Source organism: Echiichthys vipera (assembly GCF_963691815.1).
Source record: "Echiichthys vipera genome assembly, chromosome: 20".
Lineage (NCBI taxonomy): Eukaryota > Metazoa > Chordata > Actinopteri > Perciformes > Trachinidae > Echiichthys > Echiichthys vipera.
Genome location: NC_139845.1, coordinates 23,424,644 through 23,443,507, shown reverse-complemented (window position 1 = coordinate 23,443,507; position 18,864 = coordinate 23,424,644). Strand labels below are relative to the sequence as shown.

The 18,864-nt window shown below is 41.0% G+C and overlaps 2 protein-coding genes across 2 annotated transcripts; both read right to left on the bottom strand.

Moving 5' to 3' along the window:
* Window positions 1-1,459: 1,459 nt before the first annotated feature.
* On the bottom strand, window positions 1,460-7,232 carry LOC310962400 (nucleolar protein 56-like). Its single transcript, XM_083934864.1, has 12 exons — window positions 7,140-7,232; window positions 6,408-6,497; window positions 6,215-6,329; window positions 5,431-5,595; window positions 5,016-5,214; window positions 4,477-4,664; window positions 3,949-4,100; window positions 3,630-3,730; window positions 2,948-3,096; window positions 2,622-2,743; window positions 2,267-2,380; window positions 1,460-2,022 (listed from the first exon to the last, which is right to left on the bottom strand). Exons 1-12 carry the CDS (start codon window positions 7,140-7,142, stop codon window positions 1,747-1,749), a joined length of 1,674 nt encoding a protein of 557 aa, XP_083790990.1. The 5' UTR covers window positions 7,143-7,232; the 3' UTR covers window positions 1,460-1,746.
* Window positions 7,233-15,560: 8,328 nt separating this feature from the next.
* Window positions 15,561-15,944, bottom strand: LOC310962383 (histone H2A-like; the record flags this gene model as incomplete). Its single annotated transcript, XM_083934843.1, has 1 exon — window positions 15,561-15,944. The coding sequence occupies one exon, from the start codon at window positions 15,942-15,944 to the stop codon at window positions 15,561-15,563; it is 384 nt and encodes a 127-aa protein (XP_083790969.1).
* Between the last annotated feature and the right edge of the window lie 2,920 nt (window positions 15,945-18,864).

Sequence of the window (18,864 nt, the reverse complement as noted above, 5' to 3'; positions counted from 1 at the left end):
GAATATTATAGTGCAGTTATTGTGATTATTTATAATTATTGTTTTTGGTGTGTGGTCTACTAGGAGCAGTGCTGATTGTACAGTCTGACAGCTGCAGGAAGGAAAGACCTGCGATACCGCTCCTTACATACTATTACATTACATACATGTATTACGTAATGATAATACTAATAATGAAGCTACAATCATGGTCCTGAGTTATGATGGGACCATGCCCCCACACACGACTGGTCTTTTCCCAGAGCAAAGACGCCACAGGGCCAGTAATGGTGAGTAGAATGGCTTTCTTTCCACAGACCTCGGAGTTTTTGTGCGTCTTATCTACTGTTTTTGAATATTTTCATCCGACCAAATCTGCAGTAAACACTCCACCTCCGCATCACACCAACGTGAACCTTTCACCACCATTGTTGTTGTTAAATGTCCGAGCATGGTCCGTCCTTCTATTTACATGTCCGAACAGGCGGACATAACGCTACTGCCGTAGGGCTCGTGCTCGTGCTCATACACGTGTGCACGCTCATGCTCGTACATGCGCAAACGGCTCCGCTAAAGCCTACCTCTTTCAAGCGGGCCGTGGGCGGCCGTAATGCGCGGAACGGGTGGACTCACACTGCTTAAAGGTACTAGGCTTTAGCTGAAAAAACGGTTTTGGCCCGGTACAGAAGGACAGTGTGAGTGCGCCCTTAATCTTCCTGATGGATCTCAGTTTTCTGGCTGATTAGACCTCTGCTTATGTTAAAGGTGGCCGGAGCTTTCATGGGAATTTACGAGGCCATAATTATCGTCTGCCACTGAGAATGATATCGGTGTGCCCCCCTCGGGCCAAAAAAGGCATTTTGGAATCATTTTGGCTGTGTTACAGCTTGTGGCATTTATTTTGGTAAGAACTCTTTCTTTTAGCCACATTTGTGAAATCCAACGTTTTTTCCTCTGACATGTCTTTGTTACTGAGGTTATGCATTTTGCTCCCTTTGGTGCCCCTTGTGGCTGAAAATGTCCACACACAAAACACTGCCATAAAATTGTCTATCAATATTTTTAGTTTTTTTTAAATAATTTGTTTCATTGAGCCACGAGGCGTTAATAAATTTGAGGGAGGCATCCGGGTTAACTGAAACAAAGCTAATATGAGACTCAGGAAGCTGTCAATAACAGTATATAAACCCACAGTCCTGAGAAGAGCTCAATCAGACAACTGAAAACACCTGTGTGGGTCTTCAGAGGCTTTAACACACATGGATTGTGGCTTGTAGAGGTGAGGTGCAAAAAGGGGGCCAGATGGCAGCTGAATGTATTAGTATGTATTAATGTGCTTATAAACTGGCCCAGTGATCTGAAAAGAGGAGAACAACCCATAAAAGCGAAAACAGTCACTTAAAGACATGATAAGACCACAGGCACAGGTGAAAGTTTGTAATAAAACAATGGATATCCCCCAAAAAGTGAGGCGTTTACTTGCCAAAAAATAATAATTTAATGATTACAATATTTACAAAAGCAAAGCAAATGTCACTGAAGGCACATTTATGCATTTCATTTTACTCCAACCTGCTTTATCATTGCCAAAAAGGATATTAAGCTGCTTAAGCAACCAAGCATCAGAGAAAAAATAAATAAAAACTGTACAAAAATATTAAGACCCAGTCTCTGACGATGCTCTATAATACCCTGATGCCTCTTCATCTTTTTCATCTCAGACACTGGTGTTTCTGGGGCCTCTTTGGCTGGCTCTACACCCACAGCCTAAGTCTTTTGTTTCTTTTTCTTCTTGGCAGGGGTGGCAGTTTCCTCTGACTCCTCAGATTTTCCTTTTTTCTTCTTGACTGGGGTGGCTGTGTCCTCTGCCTGAACCTCTACCTCCTCAGCCTCAGATTTCCGTTTCTTTTTCTTCTTTGCTGGAGTGTCCTCCACTCCTTTCTCTTCAGCAGTGGTCTCCTCTCCCTTAACCTCTATCTCCTCGGGCACCTGCTTCTTTTTCTTCTTCTTCGTTACAGGGGTGTCGGCTTCTCCATTCTCTGCCTGCAAATAGGGGGGGGGGAAACGAGGTAAGAGACAGTCGTACTGCAAGCTGGTCTTAAATGCAAAATATATCCTGCAAGTAGCAGCAGTGTCTGACTCACTTCAGTGATCAAGTCCATTGTTAAGGACCAGCCAATGGTTCGGAGTCAGGCTGATATAGCATGTCGTACACTGAGACAGGACCATGTGTGGAGGTCAAACCTCAAATCAAAACATGCCTGGCCAGACATCAATTAATGCCTACCTCAGCATCCCCGTTGGCATCACTTTTTTCTTCTTGGAACTTATTTTCACGCTTCTTGCTTTTCTTTTGCTTCTTCTCCAGTTTCCGCTTGATCTCGGTTGCAACATCAGTTGCCTAAAAAAACAAAAAAAAACAAGATTATGATATTGTAATCAGGGTGAAACGGTCGTTTTTTTGAGAACCAGGATGCTGCATCAGGCTCATTAAATCAGTTTGTGCCCTCACAGTGATGTCAGGCTAAGACTTGTCATCATTCACAGCATTGACAGAACTTTTGGTAGCATTCAGAAAACCCTGACAACAGGACATGGATCAAAGTGAATTTGTTGAGGACTACTTTATTTTCTAATCTCACCTCTTTTACAGCCTCCTTCATGACATCCACATTCTTGCGTGGCACATCGCCCGTCTCGTAGAAAGACAAGCGCTCTTCCACCTGTCCACGCAGCTTGTCACCATACACACATGTGGGTGTCTCTGCAAGGAAAAAAAAATCAATCAATCACACCACCCACAGGGGAATCATTGGTTAAAAGTGACCTGTGGCTTTGCTCAGGATTTAGTTTGTCACCACCAACCCGAGGGATGAATGCTGTTGACGAAAAATATGAGCATCATTGCAACCATGCCACATCGACTGAAGCCAGCGTGGGCATTATTCGACACGGTCTTGTTACTCACCAGAGAAACAGTCGATGCGTGAGGCGATGGTGCACTTGTTTGCCAGATATCTGGAGATGCGGCCTTTGTTCTTGGCAGCAGCACGTCCAATGAAGGTGGAGTGGAAGATGAGTCCATACTTGGGGGTGTTGCCGCGTGTCTTTAGGGCTCTGTGAGAAAATACAGCAAATTTCACACTCATTTAAACTTCCTTAAACTGTTTATCCTGTTATCTAATTAGGCACAGGTAGACAACAATTTCATCTGTATTGCCGATACTTGTAAGTGATAAGGCACTAGGTATACATAAACAGACAAGGAAACAAATTTGCTTTGACCAGTTCTAAAGTTTTGTTGCAGCGGTTCTTGTCTAAACTGCACCTGTTGGCAGGTTTAGAATTGGTCTGCCATGACTTGTCAGAAAGCATCAGTTCCTCAAAGTCTACTTTTAAATGTAATGCCCATTTGTCAAAGTAGTGAAGACATTTACATTCAAAGTATGTGCAAGGCTTCCAGAGCCTTTAACTAGGTTTTCACATTTTCCTACCTCAGGGCTTTGAATGGCTGCTCAGACTGTGGTGGAGAGCATAAGGGTGAGAGGGATCACTTCAGAGTTTTGTCTTCTCCAGTCACCCTGCACTGCTCCTGCCCAGCCATCACTGCAGCCACTTCTTTCCCCAGCAGGGAATGGGTGCCCCAGTACCTGAACAGGGCCTTCTCTGCTCCCAGGATCTGGACGGTGGAGGCGGGGTACTTGGCCAGGTTGGTTAGACTGCCGGCATGGGAGATCAAACGAGCTCCCACCTGGTGAAAGTAAATGGCATCAGTCTCACTGACACTCACGGAGCTCTAGCGGGGCTAACATTTAAGAAATATTTCAATGTACACTGGGCACACCTAAGGACCATCAGCACCGGATGTTTTTCATCACAGAGATTCAGGGGATTGACAGATTTTGGTTTAACATCATTGGTCCCTAGTGTATATTAAGAAAAGAACACACTGAACAAACTTTAACTTACCACTTCACCAATTAAAGCCGCTAGATTTGGAGCCACTTGACTCATCTTGGAGCACAGGTACTCCTGCAGCCCCAGCCGATAGGCAACAAGGGACACCACACGAGTAGAGAATCTCTCTATGTTGATCAGGTCAATGGGAGAGATGTCCATACCTGGAGAAGTTCAGGAGAAGTTGAATAGAGGGGTACTACTACGACTCACCCACTTTGTACAGTAAGTGCAGCTTCAACAAAAAGTTAACACTGGTAATCTCAAATGCAATGTGTGCGTGTTTCTCCCGACAGGATCCGCAGTGAGGATTTATGCCTTCACTACAGGTTTATGAGAGATGTACTCTGCCCCCCTGTGTTAGTCACCAAGGACAATTATTAGTCCAGAGCGGGCAAATAAGGGGCACGGTGCGGTTTCAAGCCATACATATGCTCTTAAAAATATTATTGTGCAAATGAGCAGGAATTGTGCACAGATGGTCATACATGTGCCAAAATGGTAAGATGGGGAAAAAAAGAAAAAAGATTGTTTGCGGACCCATGGAGGAACGTGATGCATCCAGGATGGCCTGAGCCTTGGCAGAGTCCATCAGCACTTCTTCTAGACTTTCCAGACTCTCCTCTGACAACTCCTTCCTGTTTCCAATGAGCTTAGCCAGGCGACAGTACATAGAGTTGTCTGGCACGATCTTGATCAGCTCTGGGAAGTGGTAGCCATACCATTCACTGTGGATAAGATAGTGATTAAATGAAAAGGTGGTACGCATTTGGAGGATTTCAAAAATGGCAGTCTAATCAAAACATTTTAACTTTGCAGACTTGTTAATCTATTGGCATGCAAACAGTAGAATTAAAGTCACATACAAATGTCTCATTTTGAGATTAAATTCCAAAAGATGAGATCCCAAGCACCATCTTTCAAACAGTTAGCTGCTGACTAAACAATTGGTGAGTAAGAAAGGCAACAGTGCCATTCAACAAGAATAACTTAAACATTGCACAGAAATGAAAAAACATTCTGCAAACATTTTCCTTTCAACCAAATAGATGTTTTGTTTTAGATGGAGGGAATCCTACCGAACACGCATGGAGAAAGTGTTGATGTCTTTGTCCAGCTGATCCAACAGAGCAATGGACTGTATGATCATGTTGTCGACCCTGTTGACATTGAACTTGACTTTAGCTCTGGAGTAGCTGTGGCCGAGACCAAGCTGTGCCTTGGAGGCAGCCTGGGCAGTCAGACCCTTCAGTAGGGAGTGAAAGTGTAGACGCAAACCTGACGGGACAGATAAAAGACAAAAGGGTTTATTGGAGTTTAGTGGACGGAAGCAGAAGTACACGTGACCGGTGCCATTTCAGATTTTCAGTATGAACCTTCATGAGTTTCAGGGTCACAAGATGACATCACAAAAGGACTTTCCACGTTCAAAAAAACAAAACCAAAGCACAATCTTCCCACACAGGGCCAATAAATAAGATGTAATCTGCTCACCTCTAGATACCTCTGCCACCACACCTCCAGTCTGGATGGAAATGGAAAATTCTTCTTGTAAAGCTGCTCCGATCTTGGCATCTGACACCCCCAACGTAGTTTTCTTCTTCCCAGAGAGGGGCAGGTTTGTCTCAAGGAATAACTTCAGGTCAGCGTGGACCACACCTGCAAGTGAAGGGGGAAGATTACCCATCTATCCACATGGTAGAAATTTAGCATAAATTCTGCTGCAAAGTCATTTTAAAGATGCAACACTGACTAAATTGACTTTTGATGATACAATTAGATCTGCATCATTGACCTTTTAGTGTGCAGACTCACATTCTGAACCCAAGGCACACTGATAATCTTATTAAATCAAAAGAGGCCTGATGTAGCTAAACCGGGCATCATTTTTCACCGGGCCTGGCTTCTTCCCTAAGGTAACTGAGTGGTCACAGTCCAATCAGGAAAAATATGTACAACACCGGTGCCATTAATGTGAATTATCCATCTTATCTGATAAACAACTTATCAGTTTATGTTAATCTACTGGTGCTATTAGGGTTACACGTACATTTTATTGAAACAAAATGTTTTTGTTTTAAACAACAATGTTGACTGAAATAAAGTCAGTTGGCAGATCAGCCTATTCCAACCTAAATGCTTTTCAAAAGGGCTTTTCCTCAGTTGTTCAGGTTAAACATCATTTGTCAGCACAGTAACTCAGTGGATTGACAGATTATAGAACATCATTACAACTGAGGAGACCACCACACAACCACAAAAAGTAGAGTCCTCTTGCCTTCAGAAATGGCATTGATGTTCTCCAGAGCAGCCTGGGCAGACTTGAAGGGGAAGAAGGCAGCCAAGCTCACTGTGCTGTTGAACTTTGCAAGGTTCAGCACGCTCTCCTCCACCTGAAACAGATACACACAACGTTATTAAGACAGACTAAGACAGCAATAAGAAGCGCCAGGCAGCGGACAAAGACCAACCTGAGGCAGCAGCATGCCGATCTCCTCCACCTCTTTGAGGGCAAACAGCGCGTAGCCCGCAGCATGCTCAAACAACACGTGCAGCAGCACCTGGGGATGGTAAATGTATTGGATTTAAGAGACAGAAAAATATATAATAATCAGTATACAATGTGTACAAAAGAATCAGTTCCCACATGGCGGTGGTTACTGTAACGTTAGACGCACGAGCCTGCCTTTCACGTCATTTTTTTATTTTTATTTAATGAAACTTATTTACATTAAAGTATTATCTTCAGGGTTGAGTCTGACTTCGTGTGGGCCCAATAATGTTGCAAACAGCTTTTGGACGCAACCACGTTGTCGTCGTGAGCCCACGTGTTGACCTGGGCCCCAGCGGAAAAGTGCCCTGAAGCTAACCTATGCTAGCAACTAGAGGTGGCCAAGGAAAACTACTACTACGCTTCGGTAAAGACAAAAAAGATATATTTGAGTTTCAACTTCATGGATGCAACCGACAAAGCTGCTCCCGTCTGTAGTGGCAGCCGAAGTAGACTAAATTTAAGACTCATTTCGCGGCTAACGTTAGCTAGGGTGGCTACCGGGTGCTGCACTCGTGTTGAAAGGCCTTCAACACGACAGAAGGAACATATTAAAATAGCCATTTATGTTCTTGACACAACAGTAATCTTTAGTCTGTTTCCTACAATGACAAACTTTGTAATATCAAGTACCAGGCACGACTTCTCTTACCATGGTTAGTAAATGTCTGCAGAGGCACGCAGTGTGCGTGTCCGCTCAGCTCCGTCACACCAAGAAAAAGACCGCAGCACTACTTCTTCTTCTTCTTTTTCCTTCTTCTTCTTCTTCGTGTTTATTGGCAGGTTGCAACCATCATTTTCGTTGGTGCATACCGCCACCAACTGTATCGGAGTATGTAACAATACCACCTATGTCTTTTCACAATAAATGAAAGAGGGAATAAAATAAATAGGTAAATAATATATAAAATCAAATAAAAAAGCGGGCTTCCACTTTTTCCTATTCAAAATGGGATGATTCAGTCCTGAGTGTCCTACTTTCATTCTTGTCAGCACCGTTTCCTCCCTTCTATTTTTTCCTTTTAACACCATTTGCACTCAAAGATGGCAGTACCTACAGACATAGACATAATAAAGTGTAGACGTACATTGGCTGCTGGGCACAAGAAATGCAGCCGCCATCCTGGACCGGCCATACTCGTCATACTTCTACAGAAGAAACCAGATTCCAGAGCACTGTGCAGCATACAATGCACATAATCTGAGAGGGAACAGTCAGAGAAAGGTACAAACTACCTTAAAACCCTTAACTCTGTCAGTAACGGAGGTCAGACAGTCGAATGAACTAAGCAGCAAGGTCAAAAAAACAGCACGTCTGAGTGTCTTCAAAAAATGAGAAATGAGAAATAAGAATGACCCAAGAAATAGAAAATAGGTAAAAGGCAGGGGTCAGCAGACACTGTGTTGAGAAAAGATGGGAGACAAAACAAAAAACCACTTGTACCCAAACAAAAGCTGACTCTGAAAAGTGCAGTACGAGGTAAAGGTCAACTAGTGCGTAAGCAAGATGTTTTCTTTTTTCTTTAATTTTGTTTTGGCTTTCCTCCGATTTATTTTACTCTTTTATTATATATATATATATATATATATATATATATATATATATATATATATACATAATAAAAGGCACACAGTACACACAGTACACAGTGTCACACAGTATATAACATGTAACAAGACTGTGCACATGATAGATACTACAGCAAGCTTGAACAATGATTCCGTTGAAACATGTTTTGTCAAGAAAAATAGTATGATGAAGATAATGTATTCTGTGGGTAACGGGGGCGGGACTAGAGATGCTTTTGTTTCTCCCGCTTCCCCTTTCAGCCATATAAATTGTAAACCAAGATAATGTGTCATGATGATTTATCTAACTGAAATGCCTGAAATAAACAAACAAATAAATAAAAACTTGATAAGTCATATTCCATAACACTGACTTACAAATGACACATTTTAAAGTTTTCCTAAGGACAAAGATGTGAGGGAGAAGTGGGAAGGGGCTTTGAGGAGAGAAGGATTCACAGCGAGTGATTCATCAGTGAACATTTTAAGCAGGACCATTTTGATAGGAAGGGTCAGATTGTCCGACTCCAAAGTGGTGTTACTTCATCTGTCTTCAGCTTCCCGGTTCACCTCCAAAGAGTAGGTGTATCATCATACGGCTCTTAGCATTCATAAATGTAAAATGTGTAAATATATAACATATATTCATTTTAGTCATAGTTCATTTTAGTTGGAAAAGGGCAGGGCTACGACTACCTCCAGAGGAGCTGAAGACAGCCGGTCCGTTGCCTCTCAGGATTCTCCAGAAACGGCAACCTCAGCCTAATGATGTGAGTATTTCTACTTTAAACATCATATTATAATGGCCATGGACGTATTCAAATCTCTCTCTCTCACACACACACACACGGTGCCGGCAGTGGCTTTGACAGGTGATTACAATAAGAAAGAATATGGGCCATAAACTAGTGGTATCCAAGTGATGTTTGTGAAGTGAAACATGACTCAAACCATGCTCATCCCTCTTTCTGCTAGGATCATGGCTATGCCCTGGCTGCTTCTCCTACTTCTCTTAGGACCAGACTCAATGAAGCCTTTTCTAGAGTGGAAAGTCCAGAGCGAGAGAAGAAGAATGCCATGGCCAGAGAAAAGAGGGCAAAGAACTCAGTGAAGAGTCTTTTGGGGAATTTTGAAGAGCTGAAAGAGAATCTTGAATTGTTAAGGAGATATACAGTATGTAAGGTAGGTTCCAGATATTTCCCCAGTTCAGGGGCCTCATGTACTAAGAATTGCGTGGCTTTCTTACTAAAACATGGCGTACGCTAGAATCCAGAAACTGGCGTAAGCACAAAAAAATTCAGATGTATCAATGTGTGCGTACGCATGGATCCAAGCACTTTTCCTTTGTACATCCCAATCAACGTGGAATTGAGCGCACATGCAGAAGTGCTAAACTCCTCCCTGTCCACGCCCCCATTTAAATATGCAAATCAATGTAAATAGGGCCTGCACCGGGGATTCCCTCTCTGCACTATCAGATTTAAACGATGAGTAAAGGTAAGAAGCGCAACTTCAACGAGTCTAAGCTCGAAATTTTATTAAATGATGTGGAGACCGAAGAGCGGTTTTATTTGGTAGCCTCTTTACAGGGATAAACACAAAGAAAAAGACATTTCTGGGGAGTGTGTGTGTGAGGCAGTGAACTCTGTTGGGTCGGAGCAGCGCACAACCACTGAAATAAAAAAAAAAATGGTCCGACGTGAAGCGGAGGATTTCGGCCCACCGCCGAAGTATCACCGCAACGGGCGGGGTGACAGGAGGGGAGGAACTGACCCCCTTTGACCAGAGAGTGGCGGCTATTGTGGAGGGAACAGCTCTAAGCGGAGTTGTGAGGGGCCATGAAGGCGACACAGATCATCCTCAAGGTAAATGTGTTAAACTCAGAAATGTCATTATACTAGGCTGCTCACATTACACTGAAAAAAGGAGACTGGCCAACTCTTGGATTTATGTAAGCATCTTGGGTGCGTTTAACACAATGGCCTCATGTTTTAAAGTTAAACATAACTATATAGTGTAGAAACTACATAATATGCAGAGTGGGTACACGAATGTGTTCGGAACGTGTTGAGATCAAGTAAATCAATAAAGTTGCAATGTTAATTATCGCGATGCCTCACGCGATTTGGGATGGCGGGCTTCGCAGGTAGAAGAAAGCAACGCAACGTCATATTCAAGTGCTACTCCACGCCATTATTCGGTCGGTAAGTTTTGATTTTCTAATTAAATATTGTCAAAATCTCAGCCAAATGTAGTTTAATGTCTTGAGAGTCACTACCTAACGTTAACGTTAAATATGTGCCGTGAGCTTATTTGCTCGCGCTTATTTATCACCATGTTTCATTTGAATTAGTTTTTCGAGCAGAGCCGTTCATGTTACAGTCAACCTAACTTTGCGACGCTACTTTATTCTTCAGTTTGAATTGGTTTGCCAACTGACTGTTCAGTTACATTGTGTGTTAACTGTACCGTGACTGTAACGTTAGCATCAGTGAGATTAGGGCATCGAGCAGCCTCTGCTAATGTCATCAGCGGCATTAAGCTAGCGAGCAGAAGTAGAGGAAATTCAAACTAAAAAGGACACATTAACTGGTGTGCGTCGGCTCTGCCTGAATAGTGGTGGCAATAATCATGTAGGGATGGCCTGCCGCTGCCTAACTTGCATAATGAAAACTCTGTTCTCATCAGAGAAGTCAATATTCACATTCATTATTTGATATACCGTATTGACCCGAATATAGGACGATGAAAATTATGTGAAAAAGTGGGGTCGTCTTATAATCGAGGATGTCCTATATTCGGGTCAATACGGTATTACCATGGTTTATGCAGTGTACCTAATACAGTTGCCTATGAGTGTACATCTAATGTGGGTTTATTGAAATACAGTTTTGTCATGCCTAGATTATTTGTTTCCTGTTTTGCTGCAGAGTGACAGACAAACTCAAGATCGCATATCATCCTGAGTCAGCTGATGGATCATGGGCTCAAGTTTTTGTGGTGAGACAAGGATGTTGTATTTGCTCTTGTAGTTACTGCAATTATTATTATTGTTATTCATTCTCAGTATAACTATCATTTATCTAACCTTTTGCAATCAGTTGATGTGAACCCAACACTGAACAAGCAGTGCGTGTTCTTGCGCTCTCTAGGAGAGAAGTCTGAGGAAAACAACTTCGACTTTTGTCTGTGTATATTCAAAATGTGACCTGCTTGAACTGGTTTTCCAGGATCTCCAACTCTACCTTAAATCCGTCTTTGTTTCCATTTCCACAGTGAATGGTGCTATGTTCCAGTGATGGAGTAAATGTGGCAATGCAAGACCTGCCCTTCAGTTTTTCCAAGTAGGTCCCATATTCTGAAGCACTATCGAGTCAGTCATAGACATTATGGTAATAACAATCGTATTCCATGTGTGCATGCAAGCTGCCCACGCACTTTTAGAACGTGGAATGCATTATTAATTCATTTGAATAGGTGTCATGATATTAAAACTAGTAGTCATCAGTCAGAGAAATTAACATTTAGTTGCCATTTGTGTCCTTGTAAGGATCTCGTGGCTGAGAGGGAATACTGGACTCACATTAAGGCACATTTAAAGAAAAATGAGGTTGTGACGTGTATGTTCTTGGATTGCAAATTTCAGACAAACATACTAGGATCTTTTAAGTCCCACAAGAGCAGAAAACACAGGTCCTTTTCCTCAAAAGAGTTTAAACCAGGAATTGTAGCATCAGCAACCCTTGCTCCTCCAGAATCTGCTTCAAATACATCTGATGATGACATTGGTGAGGATGCTCAACCCGGTAGCTGTACAGGTGCTCTAAATGACCTCCCAGATGTAATCGAGCACAGTTTGGCAGCAGCTTTGTTAAAATTAGAACATTTTTCCCATGTACCAAGCAGAGCAATCAATGATTTTTTAGTGGAACTTCACCACGTGACTGGCTGTCTCTCAAAATCTCATGCTGAAGGTATTGTAGTTGACATTTTTCAGAAGCACAAGCTCCAGGTTGACAGAGCTATCATAGATGAAATAATCTCCTCTCTGTGCTCAGCAAATCCTCTAAATAAGGCCATAGAGAAGAATGGACCTTTGAGTTCTGCATATCAACGTAAGCAATATTACAAGGCAAAATTTAATGTTGTTGAACCACTTGAATATATTTTGGATGCAAAATCTGTAGACTGTGCCGTTTATATAAAAATAATTTTATGTTCCAGATAAACACAGAATTTAAGCGCATCACAACCATGCCTCTACAATCAAGGTTTCTGTCGCAGCTTGACCTGCTTTCTGAGCGTCTACTGAGAGTGTTTGCCAAGCAATCGGGGGAGCGTGGCAAAAAGCTGAAAGACGTAGCTGCCATGATGACAGTAAGATTTTTTAACTCTAGATTGTTTAGCTCTAAAGTGCATTGCATTAGTCAGAAAATATTTATATGCATCCATTTCCAAGCTCAACTCCCTTTACCTGTGAGTGCTGTCTATCTATCATCTCTGGAGATGATAGAAAGGTCAGGTTCAAAAGGCTGGTTCTAATGTTTTGTAGATATTTGTGTCACATGCTGTTTAAAAAAGTCAAAGAGTTTTTGTCTTTGATTACTTTCTTCTGTGTTTTTTAGTTCAAATATCTCTATTTTCTTTGTTATAATTCTTAAGGATGACGTTGATGCTGGAAGGGAGTCCCTCATTAAAGGACTCTGCATCTATCTGAATGAGAATCCCGACGTCTTGGTGCAGGAGTACATGGTGAGTGTTTTGTGAGTAGATTGTGGCTTTGCTACATTTTAAAGTTAACCCTATGATCCTACTTGGACTGTTTAGGTCCATTTGCCTTCTTTCGCAGAATTGGGACCAGGATACAACCCTGGACTAAGTCCAGGTTAATAAGTCATCCAGGAACATGAAAAAAACTTCCAGAAAAATTCCAGAGAACTTCTTTCTCTTAGAAATTGAATATGAATTGCAGCATAGCAAGACAATCTGTAGTAATCTGGTATGCTGTTTACATGGGTTTGAATAAACTATAGCATTAGAATTGCTGCATTCACAAGCGATCATGTATTTATTTGTTTTTAAAAAGAAATGTTTTATCTGTAACCAGGACATGACTGAGGCCACTGCACTGAGTGCCATCGAGAAAACGACAGTGGGAATCTACGTCGCCAGAGAAACGCCAGGCGATGGCTTTTCTGATGTTGGCATCATCATCGAGGGTGTGGTGGTTCTTCAAGATCTGGATAATGTGGCCCTCGCAACAGCCTTGCTGTTTGGACTTTTTTACTCATTGAATCTGAGGTATCCGCCACAGCTCCGCTACACTTTCGAAGTGATTCAAAAGGTGGTAATGCCTCTACAATCAAGGTTTAGGTTAGATGGGTTTTAGCCTAATGTGTAATGTAAGAAACTTTAACATTGTGTTGATTATTTCAAGGTCAACTGCTGTTCCAATTGCTACAACAGTATTACATTAGATATGGACAGTTCTTTAATCTTATGTAGAGGGTGAATTCATTGCCGGACTGAAGGCAGTACAACAGTTTTTGAAATATTTACCTAATTGTTAATTGTATAAGTGTCACTTAAACCTTAAGTCTTGATTGATAACCGTATTTATTTATTTTTTTTCATACATGGCATCTTTCAGATTATTGAAGACAAAACATGGGGGTTTATTTTATTGCACTCTTTGTTCTCGGTTCTGTAGATTACAGTTACATATTTTAAAGGCAGTTGTTTCAAAATTAATGTATATTTGCTGTACACTTGTTGTATATTTCATAGCTGCAGTTATAAAACATTTTATTCATAAAACCTTAACTGCCATGTGGATGGGACAAATTTTTTTCCCCATCTTACTCTCTACTTAAAGTTCTCTGATTGGCAGCGTTCTTCAATTTTAATTCCGAGTTCTCTTTACTAGTTAAGAGATGGAGAACTGCACACAGTCTAAATCCCACCAGGTCCGTGTGAAATGGGATATTTCAAGAATTTTAAGTACTGTTTTGAACCAAGATGTCACAATGAGGTCTGTTTTATCCTATGACTCTTGAATAAAGGTTTTGACATGCAACTGTACATTTTTTATTTTACTTGGGGTAAAAATGGGCAATTGTAATGATTAAGAGAGATAATAGAAAGGTATCAGACATTAAAATAAATTATTGCTGGAATGGCAAAGGTAACTAACATTTTTGCATTTCAAATTGTTTAATTACAATTGTTATTTAATTTTGTATTATTTAATTACTTGTTCACTGTTGATTTGTATTACAGTGGAAAAGTAATACCAGTTCAATTCTTTACCTACGCACTGCAGTGAAATTAAACATTTTATTTTGAAAGGTTACTAGTGGTTACAGGCAACCATCTTCAGAGAACAATGCAAACAATCTGTTTTAAGGCCTCCATTGTAAAAATGTGTAATTGATAATAGAATATAATACTAACATGTAATATGAAAATAACGTGTAGTATTTAAGTGACCAAATAGTATTGGGGTAATGTTTATTGAATAGTGTTGAAATAATGTGATAAAATTATGAAGGATTAAAATGTTCCAAGAGCTCAAATTACTTTATCAAAACATGTTTCAATCACACTATATCAACACAAAATACACAGGTTTATTGGACATAAATAACTTGTGTTAATTTAACGCAATTGTTTAAATTGCTGCCAAAGCAAAACATCTGTGTGCAACCAATGTCCACTATTTAATTAAGTTAATCCAACATGTTCTTTTTTCCAGTGTACGTGTTGTCTGTTTACAGATGCTCTCCTGCATTCCTCTGTTGGAACCAGTGGATGTTTGAGTTACTGTTGCCTTTCTTTCAGCTCAAACCAGTCTGGCCATTCTCCTCTGACCTCTGGCTAAAACAAGGCATTTGCGCCCACCGAACTGCCGCTCACTGGATCTTTTCTCTTTTTGGGACCATTCTCTATAAACCCTAGTGATGGTTGTGCGTGAAAATCCCAGTAGATCAGCAGTTTCTAACACTCAGAGCAGTTGCAAGTGTTAAAAGGTGCACCTAATAAAGTGGCCGGTGAGTGTTAAATGTCCATTTGCTTACTACAATTTTAAAACAAAAGTTCTGTTAGTCTTGTGGAGAGACATCTCATGTAAAGTGCTTTATTCAGTTCCAGGCGTCAAATCCTATTAAATGAAGGTATGACGTGAAATAGTGGAGCTGCAATTCAGAGTAAAGTCTTTGTCGGATGAATCTCCTACTCTGTTCTTTCAATAACCAAAACAAATGTATGAGAGTAAGTGTGTTTAGTAACTTCTCTTAGAAACACACCAGTCTACTGTATAAATGCAGCTTTTCCTCTTTCACGCTCTCCATTAAATTGTATGGCATTCAGATTTTAATTCTACAATGTTCCCTCAATAACATTACGTTTAACTGAAGGCAAATGTAGGAGGATTGTCTTTAGTTGTAGTTGGTGGCTCTTAAAAGAGCCGTTGTGTGGGTTTTCCAGCAGTCAGCGAGTGTCCACTTTACTTCTTGGCGGCCTTCTCGGTCTTCTTGGGCAGCAGCACAGCCTGGATGTTGGGCAGCACGCCGCCCTGAGCGATGGTCACTCCGCCCAGCAGCTTGTTGAGCTCCTCGTCGTTGCGGACAGCCAGCTGCAGGTGACGGGGGATGATGCGGGTCTTCTTGTTGTCGCGGGCAGCGTTTCCAGCCAGCTCCAGGATCTCAGCGGTCAGGTACTCCAGCACAGCCGCCAGGTAGACGGGAGCGCCGGCACCCACACGCCGGGCGTAGTTTCCCTTCCTCAGGAGCCTGTGAACACGGCCAACTGGGAACTGGAGCCCGGCACGTGAAGAACGAGTCTTCGCCTTTGCTCTTGCCTTTCCTCCGGTTTTCCCGCGTCCAGACATCTTTAAATTTCTTGGAGTGAGAGAAGAAATGTTACGGTGAAACCGAAACCGCTCCTTTATTTACCCAGCTGCTCTCTGATTGGACAGAGTGAGCGTATATATGAGCGTCCAAACAGAAAGAAGGACAGTGAATTCCTGTATTTACCACAAGACCTCCGGAAATACTGCACGGTGTTTCAAAATAAAGGCTGCAGTTTAAACCGAAAACAGCTGAATGATTTTCCTATTGTTGTTGTTGACCCTGTTCCCTTTCTTCTTCTGTAAGTTTCCTTTGTGTTTGGTAAAAACACGGTAGTAGACCTAAATGAAGGCGCTCTTCTTTAGAAATGGTTAAAAGTTGAACACAGACGGACAAATCAAAAAGCACAGCAGTTGAGTTTCAAAGTGCTTGATTCCTACGATCATCTGCAATGTTGATACATTTTATGAAAATGAATTCACTTACAGTACAAGAGATTATGTTCTTGTTTTTAAATTTTTTATTTTATTTATTATTCCTTTTACACCACACACCAAGCCGAGTTGTATCTCCAATGTTGTTGCTCTGCCACAAAGACAATAAAGACATCTGTTCTAAAGTGCTTGGAATTCAGGTCACATGGGATGGCATATTTACTATTAAGTTAAATAAAATAAGACTGGAAACCACATTTTCTGACATTTGCATGCAAAATGACTTTTTAAAGATTTTTTCGTTTGAGACTTAATTCCTTTTGTAGAGAGTTGTCCTGGTTGTTTAAAGCACAATTACATCTAATTTAAAGTGATGATCAAGTGCATTATTAAGTATACTGAATATAAAGTATGTTCTGGACACAAACATGTAGTTCACCACAGCTGTGAGGAGCTGCAAACGCACCTTGAAAAGCTTGAAAAGTGCTTAAATTTGAATGTGGAAAAGGTGTAGGAACCTTGATTTTACACCGGTGTGCCAAAATGTAACTTGTATTTTGTTTTTAAATGTTTGAAACTATGTATATAACTAGTGTCCTGTGTTTTTAGTGTAATAAAATCTCCATGGATAGATAAAAAAAAGATCTATATGTTGCAGTCAGATGTTTTGATTTTGTGTTTTCTGAAAACACAACACTGTGATTACATAGAAGTACATTTTCCAATCATTCCAGTGCATCATGGGAACTTTTGACTGCAGCTGTACAGTACATAGATATTCTGATTGTAACACTTCTCATGTGTTTCCCTCATGTTGCTCATTAGCTTCATGTTCAAACATAGAAAGTGAGAATAGCAGCCTGTGACTTGTTCCCTTTGGAAATGATTCCCTCTCAGCTCACCATGATGTCATCTCCTGCTGCCATCTTGTGTTCAGCAGCCTGGTACATTCAGCAGTTCTGAACCTCTGTGTGAACTGGATCATACCAACAAAGAACCACTTTACCAGCTGATTGTGTTCCACTGCTAATGTAAAGTCAAGTGTTTCTCCTGGAACAAGACTGAAGCAGGCAGGTCGCTGCTAAACTCAACACAAATAAAGCTGAAACATGTCAAATGATTACTAACAGGACTTTAAAGAGTTATTTAGAGAAAAATTACCCAACAGGAAGAACAGGAACCGCAGTTGTTCACCATATGTTATTCATCATTTACTTTTCTTTACATTACAGTTTTTCTCAATTGCTAAAACACTAAACCCTGTTGTCTGAACCAATTTCTCTGTTGCCTGAACCCACTGATTGAATCAATCACTCTTTCGACAAAACCATGCGCACTTTTCACCTGTTTAGACACAACTTCCCAACACATTTTCATTGTGATGCACCTGTGCTGCATAATGGTAAGCACAGGTGGCAAAAGTCAAACACAATTAAAGCACGGTTGTCACTACTTGAACACAACAACTCAAAATTGATAACACTGGCTAATGATGTGAGGGAATATATAAAGTCAGTTCAGAGAAGACTGATTTGTGAGGCACTACAATGGATAGAAATCTGAGAGGGAGAGTTTGTGTGAGAGGAGGTCGAGGTGGTCGAGGTGATCAAGGTGGTCAAGGTGGTCAGCGAAGACAAAGAACAGTAATATCTGATGAAATCAGAGCTACTGTGATTGACCATGTTCTTGTCCATGGTATGAGCATGAGGGAGGCCGGACAAAGGGTACAACCAAACATCGGTAAATTCACTGTGTCCACCATAATCCGAAGATTTAGAGAAGAGAACAGGTAATTATCTTTTTTGACATTATAGTAAAGTATGTACATGTTGACAGCAAATTACTGTATGACATATTACAATGTATACTGTACCACAGTATACTGTAAGTACATATATGTTTCAGTACATCACTGTGCCAATGTACTGTAGTATTGTAATGGAGGGTTAGTCTAACTGTCTGTAGTATTCCATGTATATTTTTTGTAACTGCATGTTCTCTTTTTGTAGAATTAAAAGACTGTCACATGGGGGTGTGAGGACAGGTATGTTCTCCCCTAATTGTTGATATGGTCCGTGAGGACAATGCCGAACTGTACACAAGTGGCAAATGCATACAGTTTCTGTTTGTTTTGAACAAATAATATGTGTACTGTAAATGCAAAAGATCTTAGTTTTTTGTACTGTATAAGTGCTACATGTAAATGCACAAGATTTCTGTTTTTTGTCTTTGTGTAAAGTGCTAAATGCAAGTTTTTTTGTTTTGCAACATGCATTCAGCTTCATGTCCTGAGCGTTGTGTTTTCTATTTTTCTATGTAGTGTTTAGTGGCTGCTCAGTAGTGTTTTTCATTTTGATTGACTTGGGGCATGATTTGACAACAAAGTTCAGTTTTGGGCACAGATTGAACTGTTTTGAGGTGAAAGTTTGGTTTTGCAAGAAGAGTCCTAGGTTTTGTGAACGTAGCTTGAAAATTGGGGTTTGTGTTCACAGTTTAGAGAAAAGGAGAGAAGCTTTCAAGAAATGTG

What these genes read in the sequence shown, in the direction of transcription:
- LOC310962400 (XM_083934864.1), bottom strand. An exon ending in TGAAGGAGGCTGTAAAAGAG is followed by an intron (nt 2,381 to 2,621) that starts GTGAGATTAGAA and finishes TTGTTTTTTTAG; the next exon opens with GCAACTGATGTTGCAACCGA. An exon ending in ATGCCAACGGGGATGCTGAG is followed by an intron (nt 2,023 to 2,266) that starts GTAGGCATTAAT and finishes CCCTATTTGCAG; the next exon opens with GCAGAGAATGGAGAAGCCGA.